The sequence below is a fragment of the Eurosta solidaginis genome, chromosome 4 (genome assembly GCF_040869045.1).
Source record: "Eurosta solidaginis isolate ZX-2024a chromosome 4, ASM4086904v1, whole genome shotgun sequence".
Classification (NCBI taxonomy): Eukaryota; Metazoa; Arthropoda; class Insecta; order Diptera; family Tephritidae; genus Eurosta; species Eurosta solidaginis.
In genome coordinates, this window is record NC_090322.1 from 17,356,651 (window position 1) to 17,379,473 (window position 22,823).

Here is a 22,823-nt window from a genome sequence, read left to right on the forward strand (position 1 = left end):
GGTGACTGTAGCAAAGATGAGTAACAACGGCCAACCTTGGCCTCGTTGATGTGTTTGAACTCACCCCACCAAGCAAACCATTTATGGTGAAGTTCATGTGGCAGTAGCTCATCCCACTCGATGCGAGTCTTCCAAACTTCTTGGATCAGTATTTTGGCGAATAACAAGAAATCGGCGAGAAGGCCGAAAGGGTCAAAAACTGACACTACAATGCTCAAAAGTTCGCGTTTTGTCGGGGCACCTTCTTCGTCTAGTACTGCCTTTGAAATGCGATGAAACTTGAATTAATCAGTTGCCGTATTCCAATACATCCCCAGAACCTTTTCGCAGCTACTGTGGCCTTCTAGCGTTACATGTTGAGATATTGCTTTAGATTCCGATTTAAGTTTGGTTTCAAGTTCTCTAATATTAGAAACAAACGATCGAAGTTGAAACCCGGCTTGAGCGTGGATAAACTTGACCTCTTTTCATATGCGATCTGCATCCTCTATGTTGTGAAAGCTGGATACTACGTAGTGGCTATCAATGATTGCCGCAGCTGCGTCTGGGTATTGTAGGCGAAAATCCTCGGCGTTTTTGTTCTTCACGTACTCTGCTATACACGGTGAGCAAATTGCACCAAAAACCATTGGCGTCATAATGTAGTGCTGCACTGGCTGATGGGAATCGCCATTACGCTATAAAAATCTCTGGGCATATTGGTCTGGCTGCTTTATTACCACATGCCAAAACATGTCGCGTATGTCTGCCGCTACAGCTACTGCGCCTTCTCGAAACTTGAATAATATGTCCAGCAACGGCTTGGCCTGTTCCGGGCCCTTTAGCAGCGTACAATTTGCAGCTGCATCGAAAACGATCTTCATTTTTCCCGGTTTGTGGGGGCTCTGAACTGCAAAATGAGGCAAATACCAATTAAAACATGTATGCATACCTACTTCGTCCTTGGAAAGTGGCCTGGCGTAACCATTTCGTATATATTTGGCTATCTCTTCTCTGTATCTGGTGGCGAACTCTTTATCCAAACACATTTTGTTCTCAATACCCAAGAGACGACTGTATGCCATAGCGTAGCTGTTTGGTAGTGCTGGCGGAACGCATTTCCACAGCAAACCGCTTTCGAAACGCTTACCAATGCGCCGTGTGTTGTCTTCCAGCATATGACGTGCTTGTTCATTATCTTCGGACTCGAGTAGCTTAGTTGATTCGCTTTGGACACCAAAATTGTCAGCGGCCAAATATTCAGTGACCATTTCATGTAGCGATGACAAACTGTGCTTTTCACGTATATGCAGCACCACAGGCATTGTAGTTGGTGCTCGGGTTGAACCGTATGCTATCCACCCCAGTTTCGTGTTAATGGCTACTGGGCTTCGGCTGTTGGCTTGCACGGTTGTAGATGGCACACTTAAATATGTATTGTCTAGGCCCAAAAGTAACGATGGTTTAGGTTGATGGTAATCTTCTAATGATAAAATTTTTAAATGGCTATACTCCGCTTTGCTAAAGGATTGCGTTGGCAAATCGAGATTCCGAATAGTACATATATTTTGGAGGCTGTACGTCGCAGGTGCACCTATACCCCGTATATTGAAGCTCACTTTCGAAGACTCTTCAGTCGTTCACTTTTGACCATACCATTGTAACGTTAATGGCTGCTTACGGCCCTTGAGGCCCAATTTCGTGGCTACGCTGTCTTCTAGTAAGGATATGGCTGATCCTTCGTCTATCATGGCATAAGTGTCTACTTTACCATTCGGCCTAAACGACGACACCGGTACATATTTGAAAAATTGGCTATTTTTGTACATGGCTTCCCTACAATTAAGTAGCGGCTGAGGTGCACCACTGTTTTGAATTGTTGGCGGGGTAGAGTTTGAGATCGGAGCTTCATGCAGACTTTTGTGATGATATCGGCGGCATGCGTTCACACCGCAAGGCTTTTTGGAACGGCAATTAGATGTGTTATGTTCCTTACGCAAGCACGAGAAACAAAGCTGTAAGGTTTTCACCTTTTCCCAACGATCACGTGCACTCATTGACTGATGAAAGTTTTGACAATCGCTAATCGAGTGTGCCCCATCACACACGTAACACTTTAAACTGGCTGTATGCTCTTGTTGACGCTCGCTGCCACCTAACATTAAGCGCCGCGAGGACTGTAGATGCGGTGGTGGTTGTTGACTTCTCGTAGCAATGGTTGATTGTGGATTAAGGCAAACCACTCGGGCAAGATCACTCAGCCATTGCGAAAACTCTTTTATTGTCGGATATGACTTTATATTCACCGCATGTCTGGTCCACTCGTATTGCTTGCCAGGTGGCAGGTTGGTAACAAGTTGCTCTAAGAGTGTGGTGTTATTCAGGTGGTGCTCACATTTAGCTGAGGTTAGAAACGCTACGACATTGCGGGTCTTTGTTGAAAACGACAAAATTTGCTCTACCTTATTTTCGGCAATGTTCGGAAACTGTTGGATTTTGGTGAGCTGGCTTCTTACTAGGAGGTCTGGACGACCAAATTGAAACTCAAGTTCGGCAATGGCATTTGGCACATCCTCTGGATATATACATTGAAGCTACCGTTTCTTTTGCTCGGCCAACTAAACACTTGTGTAGCCGCATCAAGTACTGTCTATTGCTATAACGGAACGCTTCAGTTGTATCTTTAAAATTAGCAAAGAAAAGAGGCCACTCTTCCGTGGTGCCCGAAAATATAGGCAAGTCGTATAACTTTTTTGTCGATTCACTAGCTTCTACCAATATATTTTGGGAGGGTCGTTCTAGCAAAGATTCAGTTGGCGTTTCACTCACCTGGTGCATTGGTGCTGCTGGTTGCAGTTATGACGTGATGTTATTTCGAAGGCGCTCTATGTCACGCTGACTCTCCTCTGTGGCTGCTCTTAACTGGGTCACAGCATCCGTTAATGCCTTAACACTGGCAACAACCGCGGAAAATTGTGCAATTGGCACACTATCCATGCTCTCAGCATCTGCATCCACCTGGTCACCTTGCGATCTTAAGTTGTAACCACTGCCACCCACTGTCGCCATAATCAGCAAATCGTACCAAAAATCAAATTTCAGCTAATTTCCGCAAAACGTAAATTCTCGAATTTTCGTCAGTCTTCACTCTCGCCCATATAGCGTGGTCAAGTCTATCGCAAAAACTTTTTCATGTAACTGTTCAACTTACTTACGGCTTTTTACAACAACTCCAACTTCTATGCTTTTGTTTTACAGCTAGCCGACATAGATAATTTGGAGAACAGCAAATTTGGAAAGAATTTTGTAGAGGCATACGAGCTATTGAAGTTGGGAGCTTTTGTATAACATTAAACTATTAAACTGAACTATTAAAATAACATGGTTTTTTTTATTTCCAAATGTTATGCACAGTGCAGTGCAGGTTCCAAATTGTATGCAGGGTTATGCAGGTTCCAAATTGTATGCAGGGTTATGCAGTTTCCAAATTGTATTTGCTGGTCGGCTGCTGTTCTTGACGATGATGATTTTGCCTCTGATTCGTTGTTATAATGCAAAAAGAAATAGTACCCAAAATGTCTATCAAAAGTATGTATGTATTTGTGCTATTTGCGAGCCGGCAAACTTGTCTTTCCTTTTGGTATAAAATAACATTGCAGAAATGCATGAATGCAGCGATGTGAAACTCAAAACATAGAGGTACAGGGCGCCTCTACAGCGACCACACAAATAGTGACATGGTTGATATCCTTTGACATCGAAATCATCAGGTTTAATTTGTAATTGTGCATATTTATTGAAAGCCTCTAATATAGTGGAAGTAACATCACTTTGAGAAAGTGTAAATGACTCCATCAGATCTATATAGTCATTAAGTTCGTCCTGACTAGCAACGGATAGACACGAGCGACAGCAGCGCATATATTCCAATGAAACTTCCGTTCTTTGTGAGGAATCCATATTTGATTTAAAAGCAAAGATATTTTCACTTCATTTTACTGATGAAAAAAGATTTATCTTTTGCCCAGCCAGCCCCTTGCCAAAAATCACACACAAGATTCCGCACAAGCGTTTCATGTGGCGGTGGATCTAAGTGAATTATATCATTTACATCAAGTGCTTTAAGCACAAGCACAGCATTCCCCAGATTTATGAGCCGTATCCCTGGTACAATATTATTTTTTGATTCTTGTTTGTAAGCCCAAGCGGTATAGAGGCGAAAACATTTGCCTGGCGCAGTGTGTCCATCACGTCCTGCACGCTGATGCTTTAGAAATCGGTACAACCATTAATGATTCCATACCAGTACGAGAATAAAAATAATTTTATTTGGCAAAACCAGGATCTATCACACATATATAATGTTGTCAATTGTGAGCGAAGTTTAGGCGATATTTGTATAGATATGTTAAATTATAGTGACCGCTAAGAACGATACATTTCTCGGCGCTTCCCAAGGCAGTCGGTTCAATGTACCGGAGCGACTCGGGATTTTTCCCGACCAAGGACTGTCATTTCAGTGTAACCCCATTTAATTTGTTGCGTCCCTCCCACAAATTGTCATCCTTCCAGCAGCTCCTTGCAGCAGAACTGCTCCATATTCTCTTGCTCCGGGAAGGTATCGAATCCAATCCGGGTCCGTCTCCTGACACCGGTCCTGAGAAATGGTTTTGCTGCATCTGCCGGAAAATCGGACAGGTTGTTCTGGGCTTGATCCCAAAACCCGACGTCCACGTAACTTTTATAAATCTTTTGTGGCTCCTTGCTGTTCACGCCCAAGTGCGTCCCGTAGTCTACGCCAAAGCACCCCCCCTCCCCCCACTACCTTCCAGCAGCCCCGCTGCTAAGAAAGCCACAACAAGTACCCGCTGCGGCTCGCGCCCCACGGTGCCAACAACTCAAACAGCTGCTACCACTCATAACTACTATCTTCGTAGTAGTCAGTAGCAATGCTGAGCATCAGCCCCTGCCCCCGTCTTCTCCCCCCTCTTTTCCGGCAGCAATCGTGTAGGTCAGGGAAACAGACTCTTAGTCCCTACCTCCGTTTGCACCGTTTGCCAGCACAGAATATATATGTTTGCGACATCCGCCCAATGCAGCTCCTGCCTTGGGTGGTGCCACTTTCCTAGATGTTCTGGTCTCCGTGACGGTAACCCCCCGACAGGTTTCATCACGCCATGTTGCCAGGTCGCAAACCCAAATCATCCGGGTACCCCAATGCTTGCCCAAGAACGCCCAGTCCCAGGGCCACAACAGCAATTGCGTCCTGGCCTTCCACAATCCAGGCGTAGTCACCCGTCACTTACCCCCAGAGTGGCGACGTCTCCCCCTATGCACTTCAGAATTCTGCAGTTAAACTGTAATGGACTAACTGGGAAGATTACGGAGATAGCTGATTTCATGAAGCGGCACAACATTCGCATTGCTGCGATTCAAGAGACTAAACTCACAGCAAGATCTACATTGCAGACCTGCTCTGGGTATAATGTCCACAGAAAAGATCGCGAGAGCGGAAATGGAGGCGGCCTCGCGTTTATCATACACCACTCTGTGCAATATTATATATTTGATCCTGGCATCGACCGGTCAGGCGATGCAAACCTAGAAATCATCATCATCTAAATCCCTCCTGCCACCTGTTGCCCCAGTGGATACCGCCCTAATATCAGAGCCTTACTCACTGGCAACAGACGATATATCTTAGGCGATTTCAATGCCCATCACGATCTATGGCATTCAAATTTGCGGGCGGACAGTAGGGGTGAGATTTTGGCAGATCAAATAGAAGAAACGACGTTCTGCACAATAAACGGAGACGCCCCCACACGTATGGTAGGAAGCTGTCACAGTTCGCCAGATATCTCAATCGTGAGCGCAGAACTCGTAAACTGCCAGCCGATGGTAACATTGGCATCCAACCACCTGCCTTTACTTATTTCGCTCGAGCGTACCGCCGACTTCACCGTCACCGAAAAACGCACTTTCATAAACTTCAAAAAAGGAAAGTGGGAAGAATATAAATCTTTTACAGACAACCTCTTTGCTGCCCTCCCTATCCCGAATGATGCCCGCCATGGGGAGCGTGCCTTCCGCAAGGTCATTGAATCCGCCTCGGCACGTTTCATTCCCGCCGGGAGAATTCCCGAAATCCGGCCCCACTTCCCGGCGGAGGCCGCAAACTTAGCGAGAGAACGTAACCTTATAAGACAGCTTGATCCAAGCGACCCTCAAATAAGGGATATAAACCAACGCATCAGATTGCTTGTGGATGAACACAAGCGGGTGAAATGGGAGGAGCACCTAAGAGGTTGTAACCCCTCTACCGGTGTGGGTAAACTTTGGTTCACCGTAAAGTCCCTATCGAATCCGACTAAGCACAAAGACAAAGTTTCCATCGCCTTTGGCGACAAAGTGCTGTCGGATGCAAAAAAATGCGCGAGCGCTTTCTGCCGACAATATATAATGCATTCTACGGTCCACAAAGATAGACGGAGGGCCAACAGACACGCACATAAACACAAATTCAGCGCGTCACCAATCACCATCACCGCTAAAGAGGTTGAGGACGCCATTGGTCGCGCTAAACCATCAAAAGCAGTGGGCCCAGACGGCATAGCCATGCCGATGCTTAAAAGCCTAGGGAAAGAGGGTTTCAAATATTTAGCGCATGTCTTCAACCTGTCTCTTTCCACCTTTGTCATACCCGAGAAATGGAAAATGGCCAAGGTGGTCCCGCTACTAAAGCCTGGGAAACCAGCTAACATAGGAGAGTCGTATCGTCCGATATCTCTCCTATCGCCAGTAGCAAAGACGCTTGAAGCCATTTTGCTCCCTTATTTCCAAGCAAATTTGCAGCTAGCCTCTCATCAGCATGGCTTCAGAAAACTCCATAGCACTACCACCGCGCTAAATGCCATTGGCACCCAGATAAATTGCGGTTTAAATCAAAACCCCCATCATAGAACAGTACTCGTAGCGCTAGACCTATCAAAAACTTTTGATACGGTCAACCGTGGTTCGTTACTGCAAGACCTGGAAGCGTCTACCCTTCCCCCATGTCTTATAAGGTGGACCGCAAATTATCTGGGTGGTCGGCAGGCATCCGTGCAATTTAGAAACGAAACATCAAAACCAAGGAGAATTAAACAAGGGGTGCCACAGGGTGGTGTCCTATCCCCACTTTTGTTTAATTTCTACATATCTAAGCTACCTTCACCACCGGAAGGAGTCACAATCGTTTCCTACGCCGATGACTGCACAATAATGGCCACAGGCCCAGGCCCACAGATCGATGAGCTATGCAATAAAATAAACGGCTACCTCCCTGATCTCTCCAATTTTTTTCTCCTCGCGAAACCTGGCATTATCACCGACTAAATCTTCCGCAACCTTATTTACAACATGGACGTCCCAACTGTCGACCATTTTGAACATCCACGTCGATGGCACTACGCTACCGACTGTCCTACACCCCAAAATCTTGGGTGTGACATTTGATCAGGATCTACATTTTGGTGAACACGCAGCCGCAATTGTTCCGAGAATTCAGAGCCGTAACAAAATCCTCAAATCCCTCGCTGGCAGTACCTGGGGAAAAGATAAAGAAACGCTCATTACTGCATACAAAGCAATTGGCCAGCCGTTTACGTGCTACGCGTCACCCATATGGTCGCCAAGCCTAAAAATTACCCACTGGAAGAAGCTACAGGCCTGCCAAAATACTGCTCTCAGAATCGCCACGGGCTGTCTTCTTATGTCCCCAGAACACCATCTACATAATGAGGTGAAAATACTCCCCATCAGGGAGAGATGCTAACCAAACAGTTCCTGTTGGATACCCAGAAACCTGGGCATCCAAACAGACATCTGATTGATGAGCCAACACCGCCTAGGGGCTTAAGGAGTCATCTCCGTGAGCATTTTGAGGAAATACGGCACCTGAGAACCCAGCCGTATGAAGCAAAAAACACAATCAGGTCCTTGGTGAACTCCACAAACACGCGTCGGACCTTTATGCCGGGAATTGCCCGGTGAATCCAGTACTCAAAGAAAAGTACCCAAAACTTGTGGAAGAGGAACGCATACTCCCCAGGGAAACGCATGTCACTCTTGCTCAACTTCGTTCGGGATGCTGTTACAGGTTAAACTCTTACCTATCCAGAATCAACCCCGACATACAAAATGTATGCCCCGCTTGCAATGTGTCCCCACATGACACCAACCATCTCTTTAATTGTAATGTGGAACCAACGCCTCTAACACCCCTTTCATTATGGTCCACCCCTGTTGAAACAGCAAGTTTCCTTGGACCCCCGTTAGAGGATATTGATGACAATTTGTGATGTTGTTGTTGTTGTAGCAATGCTTCGCCCCACCTAACAGCCGCGACCGATCACAAATTGTCATCAATATCCTCTAACGGTAGTCCAAGGAAACTTGCCGTTTAAACAGGGGTGGACCATAAGGAGAGGAGTGTTAGAGGCGTTGGTTCCACATTACAATTAAAGAGATGGTTGGTGTCATGTGGGGACACATTACAAGCGGGGCATACATTTTGTATGTCGGGGTTGATTCTGGATAGGTAAGAGTTTAACCTGTTACAGTATCCAGAACGAAGTTGAGCAAGAGTGACACGCGTTTCCCTGGGGAATATGCGTTCCTCTTCCGCGAGTTTAGGATACTTTTCTTTAAGTACTGGATTCACCGGGCAATTCCCGGCATAAAGGTCCGACCCCTGTTTATGGAGTTCACCAAGGACCTGCTTGTGTTTTTTCGCTTCATACAGCTGTGTTCTCAGGTGCCGTATTTCCTCAAAATGCTTACGGCGATGACTCCTTAAGCCCCTAGGCGGTGCTGGTTCATCAATCAGATGTCTGTTGGGATGCTGAGGTTTCTGGGTATTCAACAGGAACTGTTTGGTCAGCATCTCATTTCTCTCCCTGATGGGGAGTATTCTCGCCTCATTAAGCAGATGGTGTTCTGGGGACATAAGAAGAGAGCCCGTGGCAATTCTGAGAGCAGCATTTTGGCAGGCCTGCAGCTTCTTCCAGTGAGTAATTTTTAGGCTTGGCGAACATATGGGTGACGCGTAGCACGTAATCGGCTGGCTAATTGCTTTGTATGTAGTCATGAGCGTTTCTTTATCTTTTCCCCAGGTACGGCCAGCGAAGGATTTGAGGATTTTGTTACGGCTCTGAATTCTCGGAACAATTGCGGCTGCGTGCTCACCAAAATGTAGATCCTGATCAAACGTCACACACAAGATTTTGGGGTGTAGGACAGTCGGTAGCGTAGTGCCATCGACGTGGATGTTCAAAATGGTCGACATTTGGGACGTCCATGTTGTAAATAAGGTCGCGGAAGAATTAATCGGTGATAATGCCAGGTTTCGCGAGGCGAAAAAGCTGGAGAGATCAGGGAGGTAGCCGTTTATTTTATTGCATAGCTCATCGATCTTTGGGCCTGGGCCTGTGGCCATTATTGTGTAGTCATCGGCGTAGGAAACGATTGTGACTCCTTCGGTGGTGAAGGTAGCTTAGATATGTAGAAATTAAACAAAAGTGGGGATAGGACACCACCCTGTGGCACCCCTTGTTTAATTCTCCTTGGATTTGATGTTTCGTTTCTAAATTGCACCGATGCCTGCCGACCACCCAAATAATTTTCGGTCCACCTTTTAAGACATGGGGGAAGGGTAGACCCTTCCAGGTCTTGCAGTAACGAGCCATGGTTGACCGTATCAAAAGCTTTTGATAGGTCTATCGCTACGATTACTGTTCTATGGTGGCGGTATTGATTTAAACCGCAATTTATCTGGGTGCTAATGGCATTTAGCGCGGTAGTAGTGCTATGTAGTTTTCTGAAGCCATGCTGATGAGAGGCTAGCTGCAAATTTACTTGGAAATAAGGGAGCAAAATGGCTTCAAGCGTCTTTGCTACTGGCGATTGGAGAGAGATCGGACGATACGACTCTCCTACGTTAGCTGGCTTCCCAGGCTTTAGTAGCGGGACCACCTTGGCCATTTTCCATTTCTCGGGTATGACAAAGGTGGAAAGAGACAGGTTGAAGACATGCGCTAAATATTTGAAACCCTCTTTCCGTAGGCTTTTAAGCATCGGCATGGCTATGCCGTCTGGGCCCACTGCTTTGGATGGTTTAGCGCGACCAATGGCGTCCTAATTCTCTTTAGCGGTGATGGTGATTGGTGACGCGCTGATTTTGTGTTTATGTGCGTGTCTATTTGCTCTCCGTCTATCTTTGTCGACCGTAGAATGCAGTATATATTGTCGGCAGAAAGCGCTCGCGCATTTTTTCGCATCCGACAGCACTTTGTCGCCAAAGGCGATGGAAACTCTGTCTTTGTGCTTAGTCGGATTCGATAGGGACTTTACGGTGGACCAAAGTTTACCCACACCGGTCGCGGCTGTTAGGTGGGGCGAAGCACTGCTACAACAACAACCACTGTACCTCACATTGACTGAATGGGTCTTTAGTGTTAGGTGCTCGGTTCTATTTGTAATTTTGACGTCTATGCCGAAAATATCACACTTATCTTATCCACAACGATAAATTATTTTCAATAATTTACGAAAAACAAAAAAAAAAAAAACACCAACAAATTTTCAAATTTTATTTTCGCTGCATTGTTTTCAAAAGTAGGCACATTTTGTGTGTAATTTTTCGCTATTATACGTTATTGTCGCTTGTCTTGTATTTTAGTTCGTAGGAATGTGAGCAGGTAGTATTCAGCCCGATTCTAAACGAAAATTCCGTGCGAGTTTTTTCCCTTCTCCCATTCCTCGTATTCTAAATAAAAATTCCTTGTGAGTTTTTTCACTTCTCCCTTTCCTCCTATTCTGAACAATGTTCGAAAAAGCGGAAACCGGTTATGGGGGAAAAGTAGGTATTCAGACCAATTATAAATATTCTCGCGGAATTTTGTTCCCGCGGATTTTTTTATTCCCGCGGAAAAATTCCTCCAATTCTGTTCTCCTAGGGAGAACAATAATTGGGGAATAGGTATTTCGAATTTTCGAAGACAGCTGTATTGTCAATTAAAATTTCGTTGCACATTTCTTATTTTGTTTAAAAAATTGAAAAGTTTAATTGTTGCAAATTTGTTGGAAATTAAGAAATAAAATATAAACAATGCACATTACTTATTGCATTTAATGTGGTATTCACTGAAATGAGTAATGAATTGGTGCCACAGCAACATCAACAGCGGAACATAAGAAGAAGACGGCCGCATAACACAAATCTGCCAGAGTTGCCTGCTTTCATTCAGCAAAACAGTTTTCTGGCGACCAAGTTGAGTTGAATTCGTCCTTCGTCATATGCCAAAATCTATTTAAGCCTTATTAAAAAATCCTTGCGCAATTTCTGGATGGCTGCATCAAATATGTATACCAAGAGCTCTACCGTTGCTTATGATATACTTTTCCGACTTAAAGAATATTGTGGTTGTAGTTGTTGTTGTATTAACAGTGAGAATATTGTGGTAGAATGTAAATACATATTTTAGCACAAATAAGTGTTCTTTCTTAAAAGAAACCAATTTCCTTTAACTATTTTGATGCATCCCCTTTAATTTAACAAGTGAAAAAACTCCTATGAAATGGCAGAGTAATCTCCCTCTCCCCCACATTCATAATACCTACTTTTCCCCCATAATCCACTTTTTCGAACATTGTTCAGAATAGGAGGAAAGGGAGAAGTGAAAAAACTCACAAGGAATTTTTATTTAGAATACGAGGAATGGGAGAAGGCAAAAAACTGGCACGGAATTTTGGTTTAGAATTGGGCTGATTATGAATGTGAGGGAGAGGGAGATTTCTCTGCAATTTCATAGGAGTTTTTTCACTAGTTAAATTAAAGGGAATGCATCAAAATAGTTAAAGGAAATTCGTTCTTTTAAAAAAGAACACTTATTTGTACAAATTTGTGCTAAAATATGTATTTACATTTTACCACAATATTCTCACTGTTAATACAACAACAACAACCACAATATTCTTTAATTTAAGTCGAAAAGTATATCATAAGCAATGGAAGAGCTCTTCGTATATTTGATGCATCCATCCAGAAATTGCGCAAGGATTTTTTAAGAAGGCTTAAATAGATTTTGGCATATGGCGAAAGGCGAACTCAACTCGACTTGGCCGCCAGAAAATTGCTTTGCAGAATGAATGCATGCAACTCCGGCGGATTTGTGTTATCACGCCGTCTTCTTCTTCTTATGCTCCTCTGTTGATGTTGCTGTGGCACCAATTCATTACTTATTCCAGTGAATACCACATGAAATGCAATAATGTGCATTGTTTATACCTTATTTCTTAATTTCAAACAAATTCGCAACAATAATTAAACTTTTCAATGTTTTAAACAAAATAAGAAATGCGCAACGAAATTTCAAGTGACAAAACAGCTGACTTCGAAAATTCGAAATTCCTATTCCCCAATTATTCTTCTCCCTAGGAGAAAAGAATTGGAGGAATTTTTCCGCGGGAATAAAAAAATCTGCGAGAACAAAATTCCGCGAGAATATTTAGAATTGGTCTGATTATCAAAATGGATGTTTGTGTATGTGTTGTGTGTCAATTTGGAAACGAGAGTGGTTCTTACTGATAAATTTATGTGTATAAGTAAGGCAGATAGAAATCAGTAATTTTAGTGGTTTCGTGTGTTTGTTGCTGTTGTTGTAGCGATAAGACACTCCCCGAAGGTTTTGGGGAGTGTTATCGATGTTGATGATCTTTTGCCGAATGCATATTCGTTGCGTTCCGGCAGCAAGCACCATTAAGGTACTATCCTAACCATCTCGGGACGATTTAGTATGAGCATATGAAACCTTCTAGGACATACCACACACCCAAACCCTAGATCCATGAGGAAATTTGGGTCGCCAGAGCCTCGGCTGCTAAAGAAACAGGATTCGTCATGATCCATGGGTAGGGCTGTGCTAGCCTACCACTTGAATCAATTTGGTATTTTTCTAACCCGGTGGCAAGCAAAACAGAGCAAGGTAGATGGGCGTTCTCTTTCTCTATAAACTAACTGCGATGAGTATACTACGGCTATTCATCCGGATTTTTCTACTCTCCACAAAATTCACCTATCCGGATATCCGGCTACAAAGACGAAAATACGGATAAATGAATATCTGCGATCTCACTGCCATGGATATAATCGTAAATGATAACGAGAGTAAAACAAGGAGGCATACGAATTCATTTCGTTATCTCATAAAATTCAGCATTACCAGTAAATTTAAAGAGTATGTGTAGTTTAATCAGTTTTTTTACAGATATACCGTTCGAAGTATGTATCGTCAAAAGCAATAACTAAATTTTAGTATCTTCTTAATTTCGGGTATGAATACGCCTCCACAATTTTACGCTTTGTTGCTATTATTGAAATATGTGGTACCTGTTCCGGTTTATTATTTAAAGTGGTTTCTCTTCACTTAGAAGTACAGTTCGAGACAAATGCGGGATCAAACACAAAGTTGGTGCCATCTTAAAGAAAGATACAAATAAAAATGCTTAATTACAAATATTTTATTTCCTTCTTCAAAATATTAATTAAAAAAGTTCAGTAAGGCCAACCGAACGTTTGTAATATTTTGAGTTTGTTAACTGTGAATAGCAGAGCTCTACGATATTACGTTAGAGTTTGCGAATTTCACGTCATATGTTTACTATGTTACTTTAACTCCAACTGTTGCTGTGACGCTCCTGTGTATGACTGCTAAGTTTGCTTTTTTGACAATTTAAGCTCTAGTTTAGTCTCAACTTCCTTTAAGGCTTTCATATTTTTCGCACGTGTCTCTGAATCATCGTTTTTATGTGTGGCAAAGTGCAAACGCAGACCCGAAGCTGCAGAAAAAGCTAACGGGCAGAGCTTACATCTAAAAATATTATCACCCAAATGAATACTTAAATGTCGCACCATTACACTACGTCTTGCAAAAGAGCGCTTGCAATGCTTGCATTTGAAAGGTTTTTCACCGGTATGTATACGCGTATGATCGTGTAGATGTTCGATACGTGTAAAGCTATTGAAATAAACTTTAATAACTATGCTAAGACGCGGTTTTTCAGAATTACTCACCGCCGTTCACAAAAGTCACATTTATGAGGTTTTTCATCACTATGAATTAGTCTATGCCTTTTTAAATCAGATTGTTTTCTAAAGTTTTTACCACAAACATCGCACGACTGTTGTTTGGCTCGTTTCGTTTTACGTTTGTAAGTTTTATCTTCGACGTCACTGGAACGTTGCCTGTTTGAACGCCTGCGCATTACATATTTTTAAATAACGAAAGAAAAAAGTATTATTTAAATAACAATATATCGAACTACCCAAATAGAAAGTTTTTTTTTTCAGTCAAAAAATTGTCCTAGGTGACTGTTCATGTGGTCCCGGGGGTACCCATAGCATTTTCATAATCCTGTAACTACAGAACGGCTCATTGAAATGTTAAAAATTGTTGACTAATAGATTCTTTTAAATGTCTAGATATACATTGGTCATTCGAAAGGTTTTGTTACTAACAGCAGACATTTTTCACAGAAAAACTAAAGGCAATTCTCATAGTATTATACTTATTCTTTTCCATAGTAAACTTGCACCGGGTTTTTCCGCCATAAAGTTTGATCCAATTGAGAAATTTCCTTGAAATTTGATACACCCCTTTCTGTTGAAACAAGAAAGATTCTGTATGAAAGAAAATTCTTCTCATTTGGATGGCCTGTACCATAGGTTGGTTGGTTAAAAAATAAAAGTCCGAATTTAACTTTTATTTTCGAACTTAAAAATAAAAGCCCGGATTTAATAATTATAAAAGGAATAACAGTTTGGGTCCCTCCCTGGTCGTACCTTAAAAGTTTTGTTAAAAAGGGCGTATCTGTTATATGGCCGTACCTCCACGAAGTCGTTAATAAAGTCATACCTCATAAGGCTAAAGAAACAGGTAAGTGAGGTTGACAATTTGGTTGGAGATGCTAAAAACTGCGCTGACAAACCCTTGAAGGTTGCGCCACACAACCCGTTTGAATCATTTAGGTATTTTAAGCACCTCTTACGACAGGTATACCTGGCGCGGGACATTCTAAGCTCCCTAAAACGCGGGAAGGGGGTTAAGTTTTTAATGTTGTTGTAGTTTAAGTCACAAAGTCCCTAGCCAACAAATTAAAAATATTACTGGAACAACAAAAACCATTTATTTTTACAGGGTTTATTGGTTCTAACTTAATACAGTTTTTACTGGGGATGTATTTTAACATATAGCAAAATCTGTGAAAAAACAGTTTTGAAAAATCTTTTGGTTAGGGCCTTTGTGAATTGAGCTGACGAGGGAGCAAATACATAGCCGTGTATTTTGATTGAGTATTGTAAATATATTTTACACAAAAATTTTTCCCAAATTAATAAAATACATTATAAATTAAAAATTGCTTAAAAAATGTTTTCATACATTTAAACAAGCAACGAGGGCAACCCCCGCTTAATTCATACAAATAGACAACATTGATAAATTCTTTGTATAAAAAAAAATAAAAATTAAAAAAAAAAAAGCAACTACCATTTTGTTTGAAACAGCCACCAATAAAAATCATAACTATAACACATAATTACATACAAAGTATGTATTGTTCAAACAATAAAATATGCAAGGATGGCGATTGGGATAAGTTTACAATAACTAAGGGCATGACGTGGCTGAATGCGTTTGTAACATTTCAACCATCGTAGGAGTGGGGTTCGAGTTCCTCTCCCGGGAGAAAAGCCTTAGAAGAGATTTACAAGGCATAATCGAAACAGCTGTTGCCTTGTCCGTTCTGATGTCACATTGTTTAAATTTTCCCGAATTATTAAAATAAAATTTTTTGCACAAGTTTGCAATTGAGTGGTACTAGAATATTTTCATACAATTCTGAACTGCCCCAATGTTTTTGCTTCTCCTGTAAAAGTTTGATTTTTTTGCTTAATGCCTTTGTGAATTAAGCTGATGATGTACATATATCGTGTTTATATTTATGTTTACCTTTCCCTCGAAAATGATTTCGCATCATTCTGCTCCTTGCTTTTATGCTTACGTACATGGATCCTTAGCGCAAAACTAGTTCTAAAACCTGTTAATTAAGGTCTTATATATCGAATACATCTTATGTGATAACAATTTCTTTATAAAAGCTTACTTTTATTGCAGACTTCACATGAATGTTGCTTTGTTATGATCTTTTTTTCATCTGCTAAATGCTCCAACTTTAACCGCATTTTAAAAATTTTCCTATTCGATTTATCATCACGTACCAAGCTTTGATTTTGTACCCAATTCTCTTTATGAACACGATGACTGCGCCTTGCACCTTTTTGCACTGGTTCGCCATAGATTTTATGATTCTTCAAGTGTTTTTTTAGGTCTTCAGCGTTTTCAAAGGATGTATTGCATAGATGACAGTTATGTTGGGACGAGCTACTAAAGGGAATATATGTACATATATACGTAAGACAGCGTTGGAATTATAATGCATATTGTACTTACTTTACAGTTACTTGTTGCTCCTCGCTCTCTATAGGCAATGTTACGCTTTTCACAGATATCGTCGGATGCATTGTAACAGCATCGCTAAATTCAATGTTGGGTGCATCAGTTTCAATGGGTTCATTTTTAATAAATTCGCTCAACTCGCCTTGCTCCAGTAGTTGGTTGATATTTTGTAAATGGTCAGTATCACTTGACGGTGATACCTCCAAATCATTTATCAGTTCTGATTCTTCGAGAAGTGGCTCTTGTATTGTGAGATTTTGTAAATTTTGAAGAGTGCTTCTATGAAAGTTTTTTAACGGGTAAGAATCTTTATCGTTGCTTCCTTTTTCAACTTCCATTGCTGCTTCTATCATAGATATTTCTATGTCAGCCCGCTTTTTGGAAACCATTGCACGCATATTTTCTTCAGATTGCACGCACATTTGTTGGAACCGACGTGCAGTTAGCAATTGTTGCAGACATTTGCAACAAATTTTCTTTGGCAGCTCGTCCATTAGCCGGATTTTTATTTGCGGTACTGTGTTGACTATCAATTCAAAGATTTGCAAAGAGTCATATTCCTTAATTTTGTCAAAGATGGATTTCCACTCTCTTCGTGGTTTATTATAACAACCTGCTGTGGATGTTTCAACTTCATTCATACAAGTCCGACATAAATAATCCAAATATCGGTGGCTTGTATCCATTTTAGTCGCTTTCCCTTTTATAAATCGTTCGACTGGTTTTTATGCACGGAAATTGCTTGTTAAAAGCGTAGTGTACCATTGTACAGGTTTACAAGTATGATATGTATGAGAGGGAAACAATTTCTTCCCTTTCTAACACACGGCAGTTTGACACTTCGGTCAGTGTCAAACTAGCGTGGAACCCAGTGGAACCTGCGTGGAACATGAGTTTTGACACTGAACGAAGTGTCAAAATTACCGGGGTTGCTTCGTCGAAAGCGACACAGGGAAGCAAAAAAGGGATCGGAATATTAGATATGGGTTGCTGTGATGGTAAATTTTTTGAACGAATTTAGTATGAAAATGTAGTGCGCCTATATGGGTCCTACAGAAAATTATACAAAAGTCTTGAATTGGGATATCTGAGGACGCGTAGTTATTCCAGTATTAAGAATACAAACACGGGTGCTAAGTTTTTCTACCCGTTTAAAAGTTCTCCGCGAAAAACAGTTTGAAACCGAGGTCGACTGCAATAACCCGTCCAAAAATGTGGAAAGAGAAATGAAAAGATGCGTTTTGTCCTGTTATCAATAGTGCAAAGGCGAAAAAGTATTCGAATTATTGGAAGCGAGACAAAAACGCGTCTATTAGTACCTCCCCCGACGGTTTTGGTCGTGTTTTAGCAATCGTCCCCGTAATAAAGTATCACAATTTGTTAATTAAAATTGTCCAAAACATATGGATTTTAAAGAGGGATGTAATTAAGTGCTCGTTTGAAAGTAAATAAGGGAATTTCTTTGTAATTTTACGATAAAAATTTTACGCAGTTTTCGTTAGCAGGTACTACACTTTTCTTGGACCTAAGAAGTACAACAGTGCCAAATAACATCCACAAAAAAACGAACAAGAACAAGCATTTTATCAGGTGAGCGTGGCTGTGTATGTGCGTGCTGCTACATATCCTACTTTTAGACCTGTACTATGGTGTTGACCATTGTAAATTTTACCAAGTTGCGCAACTAACAGCTGATCGGTGAAAATTCGCACATTCACACGCACAGTTCTCGACTCAGTTTCAAAACAAAGCTTTAGATTATTTAATTCAAATTTTAAAGTGAGATACTCCTTACAAATTTATGTATACAGAATACATATGGCGTTTTTGTTGTTATTAAAACAATAGTTTTATTTATACTAAAGCTTTTATCTTTTTTTTTTTAACTTTGAAAAATCTCCGAACACCATTCCTTCATTATATGACATTCGACTGCCTAGTCCACTGCCTTCCACTCTATTCGCAACATAACCTCTACTTAAGCTGCCAAACTATATAGTAAACAATGGTGTTGACTTCTTTCTGACAGGCACTCGCTTAAGTGGGCATAACGGGAAAATCTGGGTTGCCATTGTTGTTTCGGTTGAAAAAGGTCAATTAGGGTTCTGTGCACAGACGTAAAAGATTGAAACAGGGTTTATGTAGTCACAAAAGTGTTGCTCCTGTTCCACAGCATTTTAATTTTATATCATGGCGAAAAGTGTTCAGTTCAGAGTTATTGATTTTCATTAAAAGTTTAATTTATTACGGAGGGTTACTCCTTTAATTGTAAAAAGCAGAGAAAACGTAGAGTTTTTCAAATTATTGTGAAAAACTTTTTAATTTGAATTTCTGTACCCAAGTTCACTATGAAAACTGAAAAATGTACACTTATTGAAAATTCATTTTGAATTTAATTGTGTTTTTATGCACAAAATTTTGAAACTAAAAACCATGGTTCAACTATATACAGGTTGGCTCATCTGTAAAGCAACAAAATATGTCTGTTCAAATTGTCAAAATCTGTGTATTGGTGTTGGTGCGAATGGTATGGAATGGAAACATAAAACTTAACAGTTTTTGTATGTGTAAGTCAAATGTTGCCAATGTGTTGGTTTCATTTTGAGTTTGCCATCCCCTTTTGACAATCCCTTCGACCATGCAATGACATAAATAAAATCAGCTGATGAGATGAGCCAACCTGTACATAATTGAACCATGCTAAAAACAAAATTTTCATTTGTCAGAAAAAATAAATAAAAAACTGCCTAATGTCAAAAAACCCTATCGAAATACAAACTGGCTTGTTTGGTTTTAATGAACTACGTTGAATTTTTCTTGTATTTCGTTAGTTTTTTCAAATATAGTTCACATACTTTCACCAGTATTGAAACCTTATTGGCTCCCTCGACAAAAAATATAAGAGAAAATACAAGAAAAATACATAGAAAATAAAGTAGCGTCATATACGAGTTTGATTTGTTTGCAATTACAGCACCATTATATTTGCAGGAGGCTTTCACAGCTACAAAAATTAAGGCGGATTTAAACAGACGCTTTGGTTGTGTTGCATTCATTAATTCATCTGTCGGGCGAAGTATCGAAAAATTTACATAAATGCTTTGGTTGCGTGCCTACGCTAAACTATATTTCAAAAAACTAACGAAATACAAGAAAAATACAACCTTTCATTAAAAACAATCGAGCCAGTTTGTTTTTCGATAGGTTTTTTGACATTCGGCCGTTTTTTCTTTATTTTTTTCAGACAAATGAAAGTTTTTTTTTTAGTTTGAAAATTTGGTGCATAAAAACACAATTAGAATCAAGTTTCTTGTGAAAAAAGTGAACCATTAGAGAAAGAAATAATTTGCGCGTGTTATTTGCATTGTTTTATTGTTAAAAATGTTAATGTAAAAATAAAATGTAAAACATAAACAAAAACATGACAAACTCGCTAATTATGGGGGAATAGTGGCCTCGCTTTTTCATGATAGAAATTTTTTTTGTGTTTTGAAGTTCCGATAAAGTTTCGTTAGTTTTTTTAGCTTGAAATATAAGCAAAAATAAAGTAGTGTCATATATGCTTTTGAAGTGGCCAAAGCGTTTTATATAATTTTGCCCTTATGCATTTGTGTAAACAGCCTTAGAAGTGAAATTTTTCCATGTTACACGTGTGGCGCTTTATATTTTGACTCTAATTTAAATAAATTTTGCTTTCCGTATGTTTCCGCATTGTTGCAGGCTACAAATCTAGTATTCTTATTTCCGCGGAAATATATGCAACTATTACATCTGTAAATACTACAAAGTTTTATTTAACTATTAAATGCAACTCAGCTTGAAGTACTCTTACGTACCAAAAATGCAACTCTAGACCTGAGATTTGCATCAGGTGAGCGAGGCTGTTTGTAGTTTTGACGTTTATCGCTTAGTTGACACACTTGGTATAGGTACACTATGGTGTACAATACCATTGTAAATTTTACCAAGTAGCGCAACTAACAGCTGATCGGTGAAATTCGCACTATTGTGAATGATAACTAATGGGATATCTTATATGTCAACTGCCTCACAGGATGTTCAATGTGGCTACTTTCTATCGTTTTGACAGAGTGTTCAATATGGCGGCGCCTATCTTCAGCGGGTGATAGAAAGAGATACAGAATGAGACAGCGATAGTCAATTACAAATCAGGTGATCCAATCACTTTGGAATTTGACGTCTATGCAGAAGATATCACATTTAGTTATCATTCACAATGATTCGCACATTCACACGCACAGTTCTCGACTCAATCAGACCAATTCTAAATATTCTCGCGGAATATTGTTCTCGCAGATTTTTTTATTCCCGCGGAAAAATTCCTCCAATTCTTTTCTCCTAGGGAGAAGAATAATTGGGGAATAGGAATTTCGAATTTTCGAACTCAGCTGTTTTGTGAATTGAAATTTCGTTGCGCATTTCTTATTTCGTTTAAAAAATTGAAAAGTTTAATTATTGTTGCAAATTTGTTTGAAGTTAAGAAATAAAATATAAACAATGCACAGTATTGCATTTCATGTGTTATTCACTGAAATGAGTAATGAATTTGTGCCACAGCAACATCAACAGAGTAGCATAAGAAGAAAAAGACGGCGGGATAACACAAATCCACTGGAGTTGCCTGCTTTCATTCAGCACAGCAATTTTCTGGCGGCAAAGTCGAGTTGAGTTTGCCTTTCGCTACATGCCAAAATCTATTTAAGCCTTCTTAAAAATCCTTGCGCAATTTCTGGATGGCTGCATCAAATATACCAAGAGCTCTTCTGTTGCTTATGATATACTTTTCTACTTAAAATAAAGACTATTGTGGTTGTTGTTGTTGTATTAACAGTGAGAATATTATGGTAGAATGTACATTCATATTTTAGCACAAATTTGTACAAATAAGTGTTCTTTCTTAAAAGAACCAATTTCCTTTAACTATTTTGATGCATCCCCTTTAATTTAACAAGTGAAAAAACTCCTATGAAATGGCAGAGTAATCTCCCTCCCTCACATTCATAATACCTACTTTTCTCCCATTACCGGTTTCCGCTTTTTCGAACATTGTTCAGAATAGAAGGAAAGGGAGAAGTGAAAAAACTCACAAGGAATTTTTATTTAGAATACGAGGAATGGGAGAAGGGAAAAAACTCGCACGGAATTTTTGTTTAGAATCGGGCTGAATTTCAAAAAAAACTTTAGATTAGTTAGCTTAAATTTTAAAGTGAGATAAACCTTACCAATTGATGTATAAATAGAATATATAAGGCGTATTTGTTGTTATTAAAAGAAGCTTTTTATTTATATTAAAGTTTTTAACATTTTTTTGTTTCAACTTTAATTTAACAATTTCATGCGTTTTTAAAGCATTTTCGTGCATTGAAATACAACCATGTGCATTTACGTTTTGACATTATATTTCATACTCGTTCGTGTTTGCCAACATTGTGAATGATAACAAAGTGTGATATCTTCTGCATAGACGTCAAAATTCCAAAGTGATTGGATCCATAGTGTACCTATACAAGTGTGTTCACTAAGCGATAAACGTCAAAACTACAAACAGCCTCGCTCACCTGATGGAAATCTCAGGTCTAGAGTCGCATTTTTGGTCTCAACGACAACATTTTTGTCTACCAATCGTCTCGACTTTTTCAACTTTTCAATCATTCGGCGCATTCGGTAATGGTATCCATTTTGAATTCGCTGTCATTCCGAATCCAGCGAGTGCCTGTCAGAATGCTTGACAGATAAGTCAACACACTTGTACTTGTACACTATGATTGGATCACTTGATTTGTAATTGACTATCGCTGTCTCCTTCTGTATCTCTTTCTATCAACCGCTGAAGATAGGCGCCGCCATATTGAACACCCTGCCAAAACGCTAAAAAGTAGCCATATTGAACATCCTGTCAGGCAGTTGACAGATAAGATATCACACTTAGTCATCATTCACAATGTTCCCTGCAAAAATTGTTGGATTACGTGTTTCATTTTCTTCATGTTGGAGTACTCTAACAATACCCTTTGCAATGCGTTTGCGGACCACCATCAGCCGATCATTGCTCGTTTTTTAACGACCGTGATCACAACACGATGACGATCGAACAGAGTGGCCAAAAGTAAAATATTGCATACAAATAACTGATAATAAAATTTTACTATGGCAACTCTGATAAAATGCAACCGCGCACTGGTTTTATGTATACATACTATAGTATAGAGAAATATTGGCATTGTAAACTTTACCAAGTAGCGCAACTAACAGCTGATCGCTCAAAAT

General features: G+C 40.1%; 1 protein-coding gene across 1 annotated transcript in view; it reads right to left on the reverse strand.

The window, feature by feature from the left end:
• LOC137248414 (uncharacterized) overlaps positions 1-17,347 on the reverse strand; it is a 107,777-nt gene extending 90,430 nt beyond the window's left edge. The window contains exons 1-9 of the mRNA XM_067779353.1: positions 16,530-17,347; positions 16,183-16,463; positions 16,029-16,116; positions 14,093-14,275; positions 13,731-14,036; positions 3,736-3,967; positions 1,636-2,411; positions 932-1,500; positions 720-889 (exon numbers count right to left, since the gene is read on the reverse strand). Coding sequence (XP_067635454.1) covers positions 720-889; positions 932-1,500; positions 1,636-2,411; positions 3,736-3,967; positions 13,731-14,036; positions 14,093-14,275; positions 16,029-16,116; positions 16,183-16,463; positions 16,530-17,221 — 3,297 coding nt within the window. The 5' untranslated portion in view covers positions 17,222-17,347. The remainder of the gene's footprint in view (positions 1-719; positions 890-931; positions 1,501-1,635; positions 2,412-3,735; positions 3,968-13,730; positions 14,037-14,092; positions 14,276-16,028; positions 16,117-16,182; positions 16,464-16,529) is intronic.
• Between the last annotated feature and the right edge of the window lie 5,476 nt (positions 17,348-22,823).